Consider the following 19,617-nt stretch of genomic DNA (forward strand, 5'->3'; position numbering starts at 1 on the left):
AATGGAATGGTCTTATTCGCACATTACAACAGTCTCAATATAGAAGAAGCACATCTGCATTATGAAGTGGGCCCTTGGAGACCACCCCCACCCACAAACTGCTCCTCACCCCACAGCTGTTCTGGCCAACGGGATTATTCAAACAAATACAATAATAAATCCAAGGACAGTAAAACACAAACACACTCAGAGCACGCTCTCACACAAGCTGCTGTCAACCACTGCTCTCGCCCAGACACTCATAGGCAGACTTGCTGACATCACATACCAGCTCAAAGATCCTGCCTCTTTAACCCTTTCAGAGACAGCAGTTACTACAGTGAACAGCTGATCATGTGATAAGGTCACAAGATGGTTGAGGGAACATGCATCCACAAACACTATAATGCGTACAGGAATTTGTATACATTTTATGCTTGCTATTAGATGTTTTATGTTCAAATACTTTGATGATGTATTTTAAAAAGGGTGTTTTACTAACTTTGTTTTACTGCGAAAAAACAAACAAACAGGGATTGACTCTAACCGAAATTCCCCCTGGGAATAGGCTTTATTTCGCTAAATTGCTTTTCTATTTGTGTTTGAGTGCATTGCAGTGTGGTATAGAAATGAGCACAAAAGGATACAAACCCACGCTTCCAGACACATACACCCACACACACACATATAGGGCTGCCCTAGAAATGTCAGCACAGCACTTTTTTTCTTTTTTTTTTGTGAGGAAGGTAGCTTCTTCGAAAGGTGGACTCTCAAAAAACAAAAAGTTCAGCTGACATTTACCTCTCCCGGGTGAACTCACTGATTTGCCTACACTTGGCGCTGACCCATTTTGATTACTGCGTACCCTCAAGAGCAAGCTTCTCTGCTCGATCTGATCAACAACAAAAGCACGGGCCTTGTAAATATATAATAGCATATTTGATGGGCTACAATCGCAGCTATTATTCCTGATTACATCCAGGAAAGGGTCTTGATTTGATTTCCCGGCCAATCAAAGCACCTCCCTTCATTCCCTATTAAATTCAATGCCAGGGAGGTGTGCGGTCAGTATGATGGAAGCATATACTCAACTCGATCGGCAAGTGCAAATTTAATTTTTAACAGGGGTGTCAAACTCATTTTTGGCGCAGGCCACATTTTAGTTAGCGTTTCACTTGTAGGGCCGTTATGACTGAAACCATATGAAGAAGTCAAGAATAACTGTTGATTCAGCTATTGTTTAAGATTTAAGATATCCTTTATTTTTACCGCAATGGGGAAATTACAATCAGAATTCAGAAAGGAAAACGCTGGGTAGGGAGAGGGGAAAAAAAAAACATGCTCGAACTATCCTCTTCCGAGGATAATTTAAGTCCAGGATAAAGAAGACCATAGCACATAAATAAGCATATGACAGTTACAACAAGTCACAAGACATAACATGTAATAAGGGAGGAGGATGAATTGAAAGGGGGGTGGAGGGGGTTAACCGCAACGGGGCCGAAATGACCAGCTGCACGGTCACCGTTGCGCTCCGCATATCGAACCACATCACGGGGAAAAAGAATCGGAGCAATGAAGTCTGTGATAATAAGGATGTGTATGCGCGTGTGGTTGTCCAGTTGTGTATGTGTATGCGTATACAGGTCATAGCTGCTTCGTCGAGGTCTGCTCATCATGAAGACAGTCCCGGCTTATCAGTCCATGGCCGAGAAGGGGGAGGGGGGGACCTAGACTCCATGCGTACTTCCATCCAGGGGAAAGGCCAGATAGCGTTGTTTGTTTTGGAGGGACGGCCGCCAACAATTCCAAACAGCCTTGAGTCCTTGGTCTGTATCTCCTCACTGGCGCCGATCAGTCTGATCCGAAAATTCTTTCCGCAGCGCGGATTCCAACTTCACCATGGTGTTGTCGATCGAGCGGAGTCGCTCCAAAACCGCAACAATATTGTGGTTGAGCTCAGTCACCGCTTGAGTCTGAGTGTTGGACATTTGCGCCAAGCCATTCAGAGTGACCGGTAGCTTCTTCACTTCCAATAGAGCCGCTCCAGTCGGTTGAATTTTGCGATAGAACAGAAAGCTGCCAACACCAAACAGCAGCATACGTGTTATCAAAAGGCCAATCATGTAGATATCTTCCACATCCTCCACGGACAGTACTGCCAGGCACACCGGTCTCCACTTTCTCCATGGATCCAGGGCGTATCCGGCATAAGTGTCCCCGGAGGGCAAGCAGGCTCCCCACTGCCCGCTCTTTTCGTCGAAAAATTTTTGTTGATTACATCAAGAAACCAGCTAACTAATTCCATGGTTAGTTCTTCGGATGAAAAAAACGGTAGGAGAAAAGTTAGACAAAGAAAGCACAAGGACTAAGTGGCGAGCACGGAAAGGGTGGGGTGAGGGCAGGAGGTGCAGTGCAAAAAGCGTCCGCCTTCGTCGAGAACCAAGCAGAAAGCCAAGTAGTTAAGTTACTATCATGAGGGTTTGGGTAACAAGAAATTGTTTAGAATATATCTCTTATTTATTACATACGAGAATTTAAGATACATGTTGATGTCATATTTAAGAATGAACCTGGATGAAATCCACCAAAGTTGCATTCCGCCACTTGCGCCACAACTTAGACGTGCTTTCACCTGGTCTAATGTCCAGTCTACTTTCTGTCACCAATTGTGCGTACCCTCATTTTTATTTTATTTTTTAATTCAGGGTCACTTTTTTTAAGGAATACAATGTGTCTGTTTGAAAGCTGACCAATGGAAATACCAGAAATCTTTTCCAAAAGTGCTGCAAGGGTCACAATTGACAATGTGCATTCTTTTCCCTTTGCCCCCTATCCTTCATGTTTCCTGGAGTCCTTTACTTCCTTTCTGCAACTCGTGCATTCCGCCTCCGTCCCGTCATCACAAATGCGAGTGTTAAGACTGTCCGGGGATGCAGGATTTGCTTTGCTGTGATAAATGCATTTCTCTATTATAGACGCCCACAAAGAAGCATGTGGACGCCCGCAGGTTTTCAGCTTGCGTGCGTGTGCATGAGAATTATTTGGTCAGCAGGTGCCGGCAACTCATTTTTGAAAGCGACGAGTTTGCATTTTGTTGCAGTCGGCTTCATAGGACTGTCAGTCTCACCGACTTTCTGACTTTTTCCCGACTTGTATCAAGCATTTGAGTCCATCTGTTTACACTGTTTGACAAGAAGAACACTGAATAAACATGTGAGCTTTTTTGCACGAGCCGCTAGCTATTCTCGTCATATGCTTGTCACTTCTGATCAAAAAAGTTGAGTGTTAAACTAGTGTGGGAGGGGTTATGCGAAATTAGTGGCTGAAACATTTTATACTTGACTGATGAAATAAAATATGGCCAGTCCAGTTCATAAAGATTTTATGATGGCTCAGTTTGGACTCTCAAATAAACTACTTGGCGACTATGCCTTTAGGCTGATGATATGAGAAATTTAGTGGTCTATAATTGCAGTACCGCCTTATGTTCATGCTAACATTATTTAGAGTATATAACAGAGTTGTATACTGTCAAAACTAAGAGACTGGAACATGACTGCACTCCTCAAGACTTTCCGCTGTCTCTCAGTTAGATGGAAAATAGACTTTAAAAATATGCTTCTGGTCTATAAAACACTGAATAGTGTATGTCCTGAATACATGAAAGAAATTTTCCGAGATAAGGTGAGAAGCTCGGTCATCTGGGAGGGGCTCAGAGTCGAGCCGCTTCTCCTTCACGTCGAGAGGAGCCAGATGAGGTGGCTCGGGCATCTGATTAGGATGCCCCCTGAACACCTCCCTGGCGAGGTGTTCTGGGCATGTCCCATCGGCAGGACTCAGGACACGCTGGAGAGACTATGTCACCCAGCTAGCCTGGGAACACCTCGGGATCCCCCCTGGAAGAGCTACAAGAAGTGGCTGGGGAGTGTGAAGTCTAGGTTTCCCTGCTAAAGCTGCTGCCCCTGCGGCCCGACCCCGGGATAAGCGATAGAATATGGATGGATGAATGGAAATTTTCTGAGACTATAAACCTAGGATGGTTCTGAGGTAGTGTAGCTCAGAGTTCGAAGCAAACATGGTGCATCAGCCTTAAGGTGTTATGCTGAAAGCAAGTGGAATAAGCTGGCAACAGAATTGAAGTTAGCCCGAAGTGGAAATGCTTTTAAATCCATGCTAAAAATTATGCCCATAACTATGATTAAGGTTGGTTACAGCATTTCTTGAACATTTTTCCCCCAAATCATGTATGTTCTATGAGTAATTTCACTAAAAGACTTTTTATTTCTCTACTTTGTTTTTAAATGTGTTAGGGTCTAAAAAAAATCACAGGAATAAATTCCTTCTCTGTTGTTGGATCTGTTCAAACACTTGAAAGGAAGAACGTAGTATGCGGTTGAAGGTATTTCCTGCTTACTGTGATTACAATCACCTTTAGTGCCCCTTGACCCCCACCAGTTTTAGGGCCCCCTCCAGAGGACATGTTTAACATCAAAAGAGGAACTGTTATCTCAAGTATCTGTGTTTCTGCCATCACATTAAAGCTCAGACCGAAGACAATAGGTGGTAGTGGTGGTGTGGTCTCACCTCACCACTCCCAACTTTCTCCAGCCACACCGGGTCAGATGACATGTCAATTTCTTTGTTTCCGGGATTTGCATGGAGGCGTAACTGCCCGCCTCTCATTATGATATTGTCTCGATATATTCTCGTGAATTGATTTTTTTTCTCCGCTTCCTGACAAACTCTGAAACTCGCAGGAGCCCGAATCAATTCGTAAACTGCAGGAAAGAAAAAGAAAACCTTTGAAGGTGCTGTTTGTCTCCAGCCTGTATTTGGATAACCAACATCCTCATCATCCGAAATTAACAAACGCGAGGAGGAAGAGAAAGGCCGACTCTCTTACCAACAAATGTCTTCAATCATTTAGTTTTTTTAATGTCCAAAAATTCTTTGCCTTTAAATGTTGTATTTTATTTCAAATGTTGCCTTTCAAAAGGTGTTTTGTAACTGTGTGAAGCACATTGGGTTAGCTTGTGCATGAAATGCGCCATAAAAAGAAAGCTGTGCTCTCGCTCTGTATAGAAACCTTAAAGCAAACTTTATTAGGTCATTCTTATTTCACATTTTAGCACATCCATTAACTAGCTTGAGCTGCTGACATCACTGAATCTCTGGGCGGCTGTGTCCATTTTAACTTCATGTGAGCCTAATAAACTAACATTTGTAAAATCTCATTTCCGACAAGAAACTAGATCAACTATTTTCGTAATCAGTCAAAAAGTCTGAAAGCAAACAGCTTTAGCACAATGTGGAGCCAAAAAATAAATAAAAAATAGTATCCTTCATTTCCGTGGGGAATGAGAGTTTAATGAGTGGGTTTTTTTTAACGTAAAACCCAATGAAGTAATCCAATGTCATTCATCAGATGGGATTTATAGAGCCAGCCTATCCCCTGTTTTCTATAAACAAATGCATCTATTTGTGGCATTTACAGCAAACAGGTGAACAGTGCGTGTGTGTTTTGAGAAGTGCAGACTGCAACCGAGGAGCTGACCTATTCCACCGTCTGGAGGCGGAGGTAACTCACTGTTTAATGCCACCACCGGGGAGAGACCACAGGGGGACATCGGTAGGGATTGGGTGGGGCGGCTGAAAAAAATCAGCAATGGGTGCTTTTTTTTTAGCCAAAGTGAGATCTCAAAAGAGGCGACTCCCCCCCCCCCCCCCCCACACACACAATAGGCAATAATCAGAACCGCCACAAGAGGCGTTACCTCCCAGTGTTGTTGCTGTGATGGTGGAGAAGAGAAACAGCCGGTTGACTTCCTGTGACAAAAAGATATTAGCTTCTGGACACGCCACTCTCTAACCATCTTCTGAAAGTGAACACAGGCATCCACCCCTTGAAGGCCATTGATGCCGTATTGTTTTGGAGCTGCACAAAGACAGTATTTGAAAATGGATCTCCAAGTGAATGTTTTTGAAAATGAAAAAAGGCTGAAAATGCCCTGTTGGGAAAATAGAGCACATTCCAGTGTAGGCATGTGCACATTCGTGATGAGAGTATCACATAGTAATTACAATGCAATATTAGTGCAATAATTTGGCGGTGGACATTGTTCCAGACCAACCGGCCATAGCTGCAATATATCATCCATTAAATTTCTGATCCGGTTATCCTCACAAGGTTTCGCGGGGTGTGCTGGTGCCTATCCCAGCCAATCTCCGGGCAGTAGGCCGGGTGCGGGAAACCATATAAATGTTTAATCTCCTCCACATATTACATACACAGCGCACAACAAATGGATGAATCACTAGTTTTACAATCAGAAGTCAAGAATAATGACTGTGGATTACATATGACAATTTGAAATTTTGGTTCAGACTTTAGCAAGCATCATGGACCGTGACATGATTGGTTTGCTTTCGCGGGCCACATAAAATGGTGTGGCGGGCCAGATCTGGCCCCTGGGCCTCGACTTTGACACCTGTGCCATACAGGAAGGCCACAGTCAGAATCGACGCAGTCGACCACCAGGCTGCCCCAGCTGCAATATAGAGAGATCATTTAAAAAAGGAATTGTTTTACCCCTCCCTACCGCATTATATAGTGCCTTTTAATTTGGCCCTGCTGTTCACAACTCGGAAAATTTACACGAGCAGCGTGAGTCACATTTGCATTCATTCCGAGTGGTGAGCTGACATTTTAAACTCTACTGTTGCTAGTCGTAGGTCTTTAACAAGCACTGTAAATCATGTTGTTGGCGCTGCCGGTTCCCTCAGATAAAAGTACAGACAAAACATGGCAATCAATTTTCCCCATGAGGCGCCAGACCGAGGTGCCACGCTGGGCTCTTTGTGTCTGCCGCCATCTCACCGACAATGCTCCACCGGGGGACGTGGCAGGTCTCGGGGGGCGTCTGCTTTCCGCTTCTTCCTCAACCTTCACCGTTATGTAATGTGTCGCTCAAGACGCTGAATGTCAAAATCCCTGGAGGGGTTGTTTAGTTCGGGATGCATGTGGCTGATAGTTTTACAGGTGTGCGTTTTGTGTGCTTGTGTTTCTAGGGCACTATTTCGAGTTCTCTTCTTCTTGACCCGGAAGCCGCAATGGAGAGGGGATTATTGTATTTCCTATATTATAGCTTCTTAACTTCAACATAGCATGTATTTGTTTGTGTAACAGTGTTGCATCATCACCACAACCACATGCTCTCCACTCGTAACAATTCACTGTTACGTGCACATGGTACAGAGCGAATTAAGAGCACATATAAAGCGTCAGTATAACAAAGCTGTGTGACTATCTTGAGTGAATTGAAGCGTCATAGGTCATTTTATCATCTCATGTCATCGCGTCCCCTCGTCTAATCATGAGTATAGATCGTACGGATAATCCGGAGTTCATGACTTGCTAACACCTTGAAGATTAGTGGCCCTGCTGACGGACCGGCTGCTTATCTTTTGGTGTTAATGTAACAAGTCTCCGATTACTTGACAGGAGAAAACAACATCGGTCAACAAATAGGCGGTTCGGATAAAGTGATAAGATACCTAAGCTGCCTGTGGCTTAGTTTGTTGGGAGCAAAGCTGCTTTTTCGACACTTCCGACAAAGGGAACAGAACAGCTGTGCGTCTTATGCAATTTCCCCGAAGTGAATAGTGAGCTTGCGCACATATTGCAACGCGACAGTGCATCGGGAAGCAAATTGGTAGTCTGCTGGATGGGAAAATTCGTCACTCACACTTCCAAAATAACGCGTTTGTATGCGATTTCATTTCATTCATTCATTTCAGCACTGTGATGCCACAACCACAAATGCAATGTGAGCTGTTTATTGAATGGGCCAAGCCAGTTCATGATGTCACTCACTATCCCACGCTACTTATCGGCACAAATCCAACACATGTTAAGATAAGAAAACCTTTATTTGTCTCACAATGGAGAAATTCCCAATTTGCAGCAGCAAATTTATGAATGGGACAAAGTAGAAGACAAAAAGTATATACATACAGTAAATATAATCCATCTATCCATTTTCCGAACCGCTTGATCCTCACTAGGGTCGCGGGGGGTGCTGGAGCCTATCCCAGCCGTCTTCGGGCAGTATGCGGGGGAAACCCTGAACCGGTTGCCAATCGCAGGGCACACAGAGACGAACAACCATCCACGCTCACATTCACACCTAGGGACAATGTGGAGCATCCAATCAGCCTGCCATGCATGTTTTTGGAAGGTGGGAGGAAACCGGAGCACCCGGAGAAAACCCACGCAAGCCCGGGGAGAACATGCAAACTCCACACAGGGAGGCCGGAGCTGGAATCGAACCCGGTACCTCTGCACTGTGAAGCCGACGTGCTAACCACTGGACTACCGGGCCGCCCACAGTAAATATAAATATAAAAAATTAAAAATTAAAAAATAAATATAACCGTATTAAAATTGTAATTGTCATTCAATGACAATTTGAGCCACCGAGTCTCATGAGTGGGGGTGAGTCCAGGTTTTCCGGACCTGGGGTAGTTTTCAGGACTGTCTATTCAATGAATACTACTGTATGTACAGTACATCTTTAAAATGCAGTTTATTTCTCAACATTCCTTTTTGGCCAGTGGGGTTCCCCAGGGGTCAAGACCGACACCCCTATTATTCAATCTACACGTTTCAAAATTGAATGTAATCAAAGGAATTCAGCTGACAAATGCAGGCATAGCAGATATGAAGCTGAATTCAATTGTACTTTTAAATGGACAATTCTGGGGCACGATCATTACTTCTGCCCTCAGTACACAAGATAAATCCGAACACAGTATTGTCGCAGATGGCCATAGAGGATTAGGGTTTAATTACATCCCAGGCCACAAATGGGCTCGAACTCTTGAGCTTGTGTATTCCATAAGCTTCATGTACATTCCATAATGCCCCTGGCTTTGTTGCTTTGTTGATGCTTCCAAACTCTCTGAGCGTTGTGCTCCGTGCTCAAACTCAGCAAAGATAAAAATGATTATTATCGTATCCTGCTGGTGCTGCCACTCACTGCAAATGTATTGGGATATGAATGGAAGGTAATGTGGTTGTCCTTTGATAGATACTTTCTTCACAGATGATGGGGATTGTTAAATGAGTTGAATATGTTTCATGTTTACGCTATGTTGATGCTTTGTCAACAAGTGGAGTTTTATTGTTTCAATTGAAATTTTATCACAATGTTCTCGGAAGAAGAAGGTCAGTGCAAAAAAATTAAAAACAATATCTTTCGACACACATAGGCTTGTTAAAATACGAGAGCTGTCAAAATCCAATTGTGATTCTCAGTGTAGTATGTGTGCCACTAGTGGTGTGCAAGCTCCCTCTAGTGATCAGTTACAACTCTACTGAATTAAGTACAAAAGAAAATATATTTAAAACAACAATGCAATCAAACATTAAAATGACTGAAAATGTCTCATAAGATGAAGTGAGACAAACGCGCATTGAAAACAAATGCAGCCTAGCTACATTTCAGTTGACTCATTTGGTCTTTAAGAAATGCTTGTTTTTAAATGTGTATTTTGGTTGCATTTTTATTTCATGTTTATGCGCGAGACTAATTCTTAATGTACATTTTTGTCTATAACTAAGTGCACTGTTTAAGTTTTGTTTTCCTAATTATTGTACATTAATTTTTATCTGAAATCCTAATGGTTAATAATCATAAGCACAGGCGACTGTGTGGATATGTAATTTTATTCAACGGTGGAAAAAAAAGTTTAGACTCCACAGGTTGAGTCATTTGGCCTGTGAACAGTGCGTCTCAGTGTTGCCATGTTGGCGGTGCATGATGTTTTTCGGAATATGCTGGTCACAGTCGTGGATGAAAGGTTGCAATGAATGAGAAGTAAAAGGGTCACTTGTGAGACACGTTGCTGAGCAAACTCCAGGCAAGATAAATTTTGATGCTCTCCTGGTAGTCCCAGACAGTGGGTCTAATGGATGTCCCTAAATGTACCCGTGCCGTAAATCAACATATGCATGCGGGTGTGAGAGATGGATCGAGAGAAGTATGCACCTTGGGATCCTTTCGCCTCTGTTTCGTTACAATGTCACATTGATGAATGTGCAGGTATATACAGTAAAAAGCAAGGTTGCTCCTTGTTTTTTTTTTTTTTATTCATTTTATTTTTTTTGCAAGTCGAAGCGTGAGTAAAAGTGCATGAGCAAAATGAGGACTGTGGCCAAGCGCTCTGGCAGAACGAAGAGATTAATTGGGCCGGTAGCTACCACATCTTGCGATCTTCTCAGAACATCACGGTTCGCGAAAAACAACACGAAAAGTAAATCTAAATCTGTCTAATTATGATTAATATTCATGTCTCATCCGATTTTTTTTTTTCTTCTTTTCAGTAAAGGTCAACAGAAGTACCCCAGCTCCTTTTGTTTTTAAAAATGATGCAAAGGTCTATCTGCGCACATGTAAAACAGGCGCCATATCCTCGTCGGTCTCATTAAACACCGTGTTTGATGATGAAAGTCGAGTTGCAATGAAAGGTGCCGTGTGCATACACGTAAACACTGGCTCTCCTCTGCCAATTAGACCAATAGGGGGCATGAGAAGGGGCCAAACACCTGCCTGTTGTTTTTCCCTCCTCTTTGCTCAGTATTTTAGATAATGCTGTCATAGAACGACATCAACATCATCTCCCGGTAATTGACGACACATCTCATCATCGAGAAATCAACCGATCCTTTAATGCGGTGCGGCTGCTTTAGGGATGGCACCGTGTAGCAATTCCGCCTAATGAGCTCATTCGTTGCTCTGCGTGTGCGCTTGTGTCGGCGAGTGAATGGTACGTTTGATATCCTAATGCCTTTTCATGTTTAATTCCCGAGCAAGATGAGAATGGTGCACAATCGGTGGAGGGACACAACAAACGCGGCGATCAAACACGATGAGCAGCCCCATCGGTGAATCTCTTTGCATGCAGGATTACTTCACCGCATCTAAAAGAGCTGACTGTAAATACAGTTAGGGATTTTTTTTTAATACATCATTTGGATATGGCTGATTACGTGTAATGGAAAAGGAGAGCAACTATTGCCAATGTACTTCTCAACCATTTATTGAACACTAAAACAGTACATTAAATCTTATTACCAAAAGCTTTTCAGCCATAAGAAGATGTGAACCAAAAATGAATGACATGACTCACCATTCATTCAGGTGAATTGAAAACTCTGAATTGTCTTTTAAACTCTGTCTGTTGCTGCACAGCAAAAATCAAATCAGCCGTATCATATGAAATCACAAGATAATCACAACAAATTATATGGTGGATTATGCGAAAAGGATGACCATTGATTCTATCACAGGCATCGTCTGATTCACATTTTTGACTGAATCGTCTGTCCTGCTTCAATTTGAAGGATGCTGACGATCATCATCGCCTCAACAGTCCCAAAACATCGCTATGGACACCATAAAAACTATTCGACGTCCACATGAAAATATATTTGTAGGAACTGTGTAGTGTATGGGTGGGAAAACAACGGCCCGCAGGCCGGATCCGGCCCGTTGGTCTTTTTAATCCGGCCCGCCTAAGATTGGTGCACAATTAAGGTTTGATTGCATTCACTTCGTTTGGACTTGTAATGACATTTATTTCAACACCAGGTGGCACAGTTACTTCAAGTTGCAGAGCACAGGGAGGGAGGGGAAGATGAAGAAAGAGGGAGAGAGTAATGACCATGGAAGGGAAAGTGATATGTATCTGATTAAACGAAGCGGGTAACAAAGTACGAAACATTCAGGAGACGCCTGGAGTCGGAAAGACTCAAATCTACAAGACTTTGAAAAACAAGAATGCGATACTTACTCAGTCCGATTCTGGCAATTTCCATGCTCAGAGTGAATTGCTTGTGGCTCGAGTAAATGAACATTTCCGAGAATGGTTTGATTGTTATCATGTTAAAAACTTTCCGCAAACTGGACCGCTAATAAGAGTCAGAGAGCAGTCAAATGTGTAGAGCGTGAACATCAGGGGGCTCAGTACACATCCTTTAGGAGAACCGGTGCTGAGTGTGATGGTGGAATAGAATGTTACATTATTAATAGCATACAAAGACATTGTGCTATCTTCTTTACTTTCTATTTCTATTTCTAACTTTTGGCCCGGCCCTCCACAATATTTTCTGCTTCTCATTTGGCCCCCCCTGGAAAATAATTGCCCACCCCTGGTCTAGTGCATGCCAAAGCAGCAGGTAGAACTCTCAACATAAAAACAAGTGTTATTTTACAGTGCACATTATGTCATGCATCACACCACGACATTAATCATAAACACAAACACCTCCACCCCCAAGCTGACATTTAAAAATATGCCGGTTATCAGAAGCTAACGCTGACAAGACTGTTAGCTAATGCTAAACTAATAACACAGCAGCTCTGCTTATCCTTTTGATTTTGATACGGTCACACTTCCGTCTAGTCTGGTGGCCGGGCTCTGGCCATGTCTTGAAAGTGCCTTTGGATCTTTGCCTGGCCTCGCGGATTAAGTCATGGGCAGAGAAGCTCAGTGTGGGGGCGTTTATTATGTAAATTAGAATCAGTTATGCACCAGTGCAGAACTGCTCCCTCACCGACATATTTTCAGAGCGGGAACGATTTAAGAAGATTTTCTGAGTTGTTTAATTTCACATTTGGGTTGTCAGGCAAATATTTGGATACAAACAATATAAAATCCTTTGTTGTTGTTGTTTTTTATAAAATGTCACCTTCAATTCAGTGCAAGAACAGTTTACAGAGCCCTATCACCAAAGGTGACTGGCGTACCTTGAAAATGTTTTTAGTGACACTGGTGAATTGCCCATGTGGGTCAGGTGAGGTGAAATGGCTCTACACAAGCTTTTCCAGTTTTTTGCACGTCTACTTAGGGGTCACTGGGTTCACATTTTGCCTCTGACTTGTTTGGCTTTCCGCAGGAGCTTCAATTACCTGTGACTTTAGAAGCAAAATTGCACATTTTAACAAAAGAAACTGCAGGAAAACTTCAAAGTCTTTTTCATCTGCAATAGAGGCGGGTTGATAATGTCAACCAGAGAAACAGCCTGGCAATGTTGTGTTGTATCTTTGTTATTGCTGTCTTCCAGCCAAGTCTTTTTAAGGATACATTGACTAGTAGTAATCTACCTCGCCTGCTACACACCAAAGACTTTCCTGTTCATCTGTAACTTACCTCTGCTAGCCTGCCTGATCTGCTGATGCTACTTCACCTTGCCTATTGCATCGAAAAAAGGTCCGAAAACTGTGTCTGAGCTTAACAGTGTGGACTGGCCAACAATGGGCCCATGCCTCTAAGAGCTGTCACCAGGCACTTGCCAGTTAGAGAGTTCTGCTTCGACAACATGAGCAGATGCTTCAAGCCTTGGTCAGTTCTAACTAAACTATCATGAACAAATTGTCTGAGTTGACCCAGCAGCTCACCAACCACTCTCTTGCCACCCCTGCTCCTGTCTCACTGCCCCCCTCAGATTCATATGCAATGGACCCTGAGTCCTTCGCTGGAGATTTGGACAACTGCAGATGGTTCATCCTTTGATGCAACCTGATGTTTTGCCAGCGCCCTCAGACCTTTGCCTCTGATGAAAAGAAGGTTCATTATGTTATAGGGCTCTTCCCAGGGCAGAAGCAACATTCTCTTGGGAGTCAAACCTGGAACCAGTCTGTGGCGCAATTTTCAGTGGAGTTCTGGACATGGGCAACTAACTGTGGGTGGAATGAGGAAACCCTCCGTGGCATTTCCGTAAGGGTTGCGCTTGTGGATAAAAGATGAACTGGCACTGACAGATGTTCCAAAAAGCCTGGCCCACTACGTTGAACTGGCAATCCGTCTTGACAAAACGCCTGCTCGAGAGGGCTGCTGAGCAGCGACAGGATGGTACATGGTCCTCTTACCTATGTCTTACCCAAGAGGGTAACTGATTTTGGTCCCCATGATCCGTTTCCATCCCTTGTCCTTCAGTAGAACAACCCAGGGAGGTACCTATGCAGGTGGACTATGCACACCTGACCTCCACGGAAAGGATGCGTCGCATGCGGGACCTGGCATGCATGTATTGTGGGGCCCAGGGCCACTTCATCTCAGCCCGCCCAGTACGGCCAAAAAGGCCTGCTCAACAGTAATAGTACCCTGTGCTACCAGGCCAAAACAACCCTGCACCTGCGACTCCCTCCCGGCTGGTTCTACCAGCCTAATTGTACTTCAGTCCATTCCAGCTTCCTCTGCAAGTGTTGGTGGACTCGGGAGCTGAGGAGAACTTCCTGTGGTTGGGTGTGCTCTCGTTCCATTAGAAAGACCTCTGGTAGCCCATGTCTTGAATGGGAGGGATCTGGCCTGAGTGACCCATCGCACATCCCTGTCAAATTGGTCATGTCTGGTAACCACTCCTTTTAGGTCATCCCTGGTTATGCACTCACAAGCCACAACTCAATTGGCACATGCAAGAAGTGCTGGGATGGAGTGAGCGCTGCCACAAATTGTGTTTGAAATCTGCTTTTTCTGTTCTTCCCACTGCAGACCCCGAGGCAAGCCCTCCTACCCCTGACGTAGACTTGGCTGGCATTCCCCCTCAGTACCATGACCTACAGAAGGTATTCAGTAAATCTAGAGCCATGTCCCTTCACCTCACCAGCCCTGACTGTGCAAGTGACTTACTCCCTGGGGCTCTGTTACCTTCTGCTGAACTGTACAGTCATTAGCAGCTAGGATAAAAAAGACCATCCTCCTCCCCAGTGGAAGCAGCTTCTTTTTTTGTAGATAAGAAAGACAAGACCCTTTGTCCCTGCCTTGACTACAAGGAACTGAACAAGATTACCCTGAAGAACCATTACCAGCCCCCTTCTGATTAAGTCAGCCTTTGCCCCATAGCATAATTCTACAGTATATTCTCCAACCCAGATCTGCATAATGCCTACCACCTCGGGCACTTTGACTACCTTGTGATGCCATTTGGTATAACCAATGCACCGGCCACCTTCCAACCCCAAGTAAACAACGTTTTAACAACGTCACTTTTTGAACCACTTTGTTGATGATATCTTGATTTACTCCTGCAATATGTCTGAACACACTCGGCACGTCCGTTAAGTCTTACAGAGATTCCTAGAGAACAAGCTTTATGTCAAAGCTGAGAAGTGTGAGTTCTACACTCAGTTTAATGGTTTTCTAGGATTCATTCAAGTCTAGGCAGCTTCAAGTCGACCCCCCAAAAAAACTCAGTGCCATAAGGGATTGGCCCACACCCACTTACCAGAAAGAATTGCAGCCTTTCCTTGGGTTTGCTCATTTCTATCAGCGATTTATCCAAGGGTATAGCTACATAGCCTCTTTGTTCGCTCCTCAGTCATTAAGTGGCTTCACACTTCCAAGCTGGCCTGTTACCCAGGAGCCAGTCGCACTCTCTTTCTTATACGAAGGTAATGTTGGTGGTCCTCTATGGATGTCAAAGATCTTGTTGCAGCCTGCCCCACCGGTGCCGGTAACAAGCCATCTCACCAGATCCTGCAGGCCTTCTTTAGGCATTCCTTCCTCTACCTGATCGGGCATGGTCCCATATCATACTGGATTTTGACACAGGACTACCCAACATCAGATGGAAAAGCACTATCCTCACCGTTGTGAACCGCTTGTCTAAAGTGGTTCATGCCATTTCACTCCCCTCTACTTTCGAAACTGCAAATCTGATTGGGACACATGTGGTCAGAATACATGCCATCCCACTTGCGCACTGTGTCCGATCGTGGCCCCCCCAAACCACTTCCAACGTTTGGAAGGCTTTCTGCAAAGCTTTAGGTACCACAGGCAGTTTAACCTCTGGTTTTCATCCCCAGTCCAATAGCCACTCAGAGCGCACCAAACCGGACCTTGAGAATGCCCTCCGCAGTGTCAAATCATGCAGTCAAGTTTTAATTGATTGCTCCCTCCCCCAGGCTGGTTGGTGGTGGCTGATCAGCTGCACCTGTGCAAACCTCCACTACAAATGCCTGAGCTGCTCACTGTAGTTTGCCGGTCTGTCGTGGCTGAAGGGTCACTTCTCAGGGTCAAGCTGTGTAATTCACTCAATTGTGTCCAAATCTGTTCTGTTTTTACCAGCCCTGGGAACATGTGAGCTTAACACGAGTATTATGATAGACAACATTTATATTACATATAAAAACATGTCTTGGGTACGTCAATGGGGCAGCAGTATTGGATGTGGCAAAGTGCAGCGCATTGTGAATATAGTTCTTCCTTGGAGATGTATCATCAAGCAAAATCTCATTGGATTGATACGGAATGATTGCTTTTGAATGTATGATGATATCCTAAGTTTTACGACATTATTTGCCGAATGTACGGCTAATATTAGGGCCACATACAATATGGCGTATGGGTTGGTATATCGCTTCGACTCGGTTCAACGATTGTCTGCTTTATGGCTCCCATGGAATCTTGTGTTAAAACGGTTCAAATGACTCTTTCATTGCTGAAACTAATGTGGCATGTCCTTTTTTTCACTTGCCATACAATGATGCAACATGACAGTTTAATGTAAACCCATAGTGGAGGAATCTAAACGTTGCTAATGTGCCAAAACTGCGGTTGATGGTCACCAAATTTCATGTTGACATTTTTACTTGTACTCACATCAACCTCTGAAAATAGAATGATCGCCCAAGTATTAGGGATTTTAGGATGTTTTCCTCTTCACGAGAGAAACGAGTCCATAAAATACAAAACACATGTCATGTATAGCATTACAAAATGCCACAATTTGAAAAATGTGCAGGACTCTCGCGTGCAAAAATTGACGTATTGATGGCATACACGCACACCGGTGTATAAAACCTTATTTTCAGTAACACAGTAATTGGTTGTTGCAGATAAGACTGGCCATCAATCAAAAAAATGACATCCATGTTTATATTCTTAATATCTTAGTGATCAGCATAAAATAGCTACTATGATAGAATAAATACATTACTTTTAGAAAGCCGTGCCTCCAATGGCGGGCGAGGGGGGGCAAAAGCATCTTGGTGGGCGGGCACTAAGAGACATATAGCACAGCCAGCTTTCTTAACTGGCTGGATTTATCGTTTGTGAAACGGGTGTCCGTAGGCACTTTGTTCGCTCTCTCTCTACACTAGGTGGCAGTGTTGCTATAAAAATACAATTGAGATAAAAAAGGAAGGAGAGGAGTTCTGTAAGTTCTAAGCGAGTCGTACGCGTTATGTTGTTAATAGCCTGTCAAGAAAATACAGTGTTTGGCTGTCCTCTGGCCCTGCTATTTTGCCTTCCGACATCACATAATTAGCCTGGTTAAAGGCAATTAAAGGGACGGATGAAAACCCACTTCCGTCCTTTCTTAGTCTATCCTTTTTTAAAAATAAATACAAATTCGTCCTCCATCCTCCATCCCAAAAGTGGGTCGGGCCGTTCCATCCAAGGGATGGAATGCCCATCTCAGATAATCAGTCCCTTCTGTTTCTCCGGGTCCAGTGTCGTCATTTGAATTTGGATTTCTGGAACCCTATCAGTGTCAATCCCCAGTCGCTTGTATCAAACATCTTTTGTGCCAGTTGTGCCGGCCAACGTAAACAGCTACTCAATTAGACGTCTCTTGGCATGGCCTGCGTCCATTCACTGTGTATTTGTGCTTTTCTAACACTGGAGCACTGAAACGGGCAAGATGCCGGGATGCCAGGATAACAAGATGGAGAGAAGTGTCAGACGAGCAACGCAAACTTTACACATTGCCATACACACTGACAAAGGCCTGACATTTCTCTTCCAGATGGATATTTTGGCATTATGTGCTTTGATTCCTCCTTGTCAGTCATGCCCAGTTTGTGAGACGCTGGTGGATGACATCATCTCCACCTGTGTAATTCTCCAATGAAAGTCAGCTGGGATCGGCTACATCTCACTTACAACGCTAATCAGGACAACCGCTAGAGAAAATGAATGGATGGATGGCCGTCTCATGTACATTCTTTTTTAATCTGTGGCTATAAAAAGAGCTATCTCCTTGCCGTTTCATTCAGGCGGGAAGTTCAATAAGATGTGGTTCTCTTAAGATTATGTGGCCAGAAGGCATATCATGCACCAGTGTCAAGGCCCATATAGTGGTGCTTTGAGATACAAAAGCCTTGATTTATCTTTTTTTTCCCCCACACAGTACAAGTTGTCATTCGACTGAATTGTTTGCTTCGCGATCCAATTACTGTACTGTATGGTGGCAATGATTCGATTCAGTTAACAACGAGCAGCAGTCTGGCAGATAGTTGACAAATCTTGAAGCTTTTTATTGCCTCTCCCAGCCCACTGTCAAACTAAACATAAAACAAAGAGAATTACACAATGTGTATTTAAAACAACCGCATAACTGAGCCTTTCATCGTGTCTGTCATAGATTGCCCTACCTGGACAAATAAATATTAAATAAACAAACAGGATAAAGCACACGTTAATTGTACCTTCTGTCAACTGGTGGAAGTTATTGTTGCGCTCAACACTATACGTCGCTGGCATGGCGGGATGAATGAAGACGCGTCTAGTAAATGAATCATTTTGTGTGTTGCAGCACACTGGTTAGGAATCAACATATTAGCGCTAACATGCTAACAATGCTTCCCCGCTGTCATCTTTCCAGGATCCCAGAAGCAAGCACAAGTTCAAGATACATTCCTACGGCTCTCCCACTTTTTGCGACCACTGTGGCTCACTGCTCTACGGCCTCATTCATCAGGGCATGAAATGTGACAGTGAGTATGGCGTCTATACGTCCACAGATTTTCTCTTTGTACCATCCCTAATGAGAACAGATGGGAGTACAGTTGATGGTCAAAAGCTCACCTTACAGCAGTTTCCACTCAAATTATAATGTTTCTACGAATCTATCTACAACCTATGACTTCTTTATCCTATTTTCCTACTTTCTGCAGTACCCCTAGTAACTAGACTGCAGAAAGTAACTAGGGGTACTGCATCACCAAACTTTAACCATCAAAATTTTAATTTAAAACATATCGCACACATGAAAAATAACTTGAGCGTTTTTGTCTGTTGTGCTAGACAAGAAGCAGCAGAGAGGGAAGCTTTCAACTGCACCAGTGGCTTTTCGTGCTCGCAGTTGGAGAGTTAGCCAATGACCATCCATCCATCCATTTTCCGAACCACTTGATCCTCACTAGGGCCGCGGGAGGTGCTGGAGCCTATCCCAGCCGTCTTCGGGCAGTAGGCGGGGGAAACCCTGAACCGGTTGCCAATCGCAGGGCACACAGAGACGAACAACCATCCACGCTCACATTCACACCTAGGGACAATGTGGAGCATCCAATCAGCCTGCCATGCATGTTTTTGGAATGTGGGAGGAAACCGGAGCTCCCGGAGAAAACCCACGCAGGCCCAGGGAGAACATGCAAACTCCACACAGGGAGGCAGAGCTGGAATCGAACCCGGTACCTCTGCACTGTGAAGCCGACGTGCTAACCACTGGACTACCAGGCCACTAGCCAATGACCGTTTTAACGTATTATAGAAAGACATGCTAGCTAGTGAGCATGAGAAGCTAGCATAACAGTCTGTAATTCTTCACTTTGTGGTACTTCCTTCCAACAA

General features: G+C 44.0%; 1 protein-coding gene across 3 annotated transcripts in view; it reads left to right on the forward strand.

Moving 5' to 3' along the window:
- The window catches only part of prkcab (protein kinase C, alpha, b), an 84,834-nt gene that overhangs the window by 38,482 nt on the left and 26,735 nt on the right, over window positions 1-19,617 (forward strand). For 2 of the 3 annotated variants that reach the window (XM_052049524.1, XM_052049525.1), the window contains exon 4: window positions 18,650-18,761. In XM_052049524.1, the coding sequence (XP_051905484.1) occupies window positions 18,650-18,761 (112 nt within the window). Of the gene's footprint in view, window positions 1-14,535; window positions 14,610-18,649; window positions 18,762-19,617 lie in introns of all 3 variants that reach the window. The other variant, XM_052049526.1, reaches the window with a different exon arrangement.

This window comes from Hippocampus zosterae, chromosome 17, assembly GCF_025434085.1.
Source record: "Hippocampus zosterae strain Florida chromosome 17, ASM2543408v3, whole genome shotgun sequence".
Lineage (NCBI taxonomy): Eukaryota > Metazoa > Chordata > Actinopteri > Syngnathiformes > Syngnathidae > Hippocampus > Hippocampus zosterae.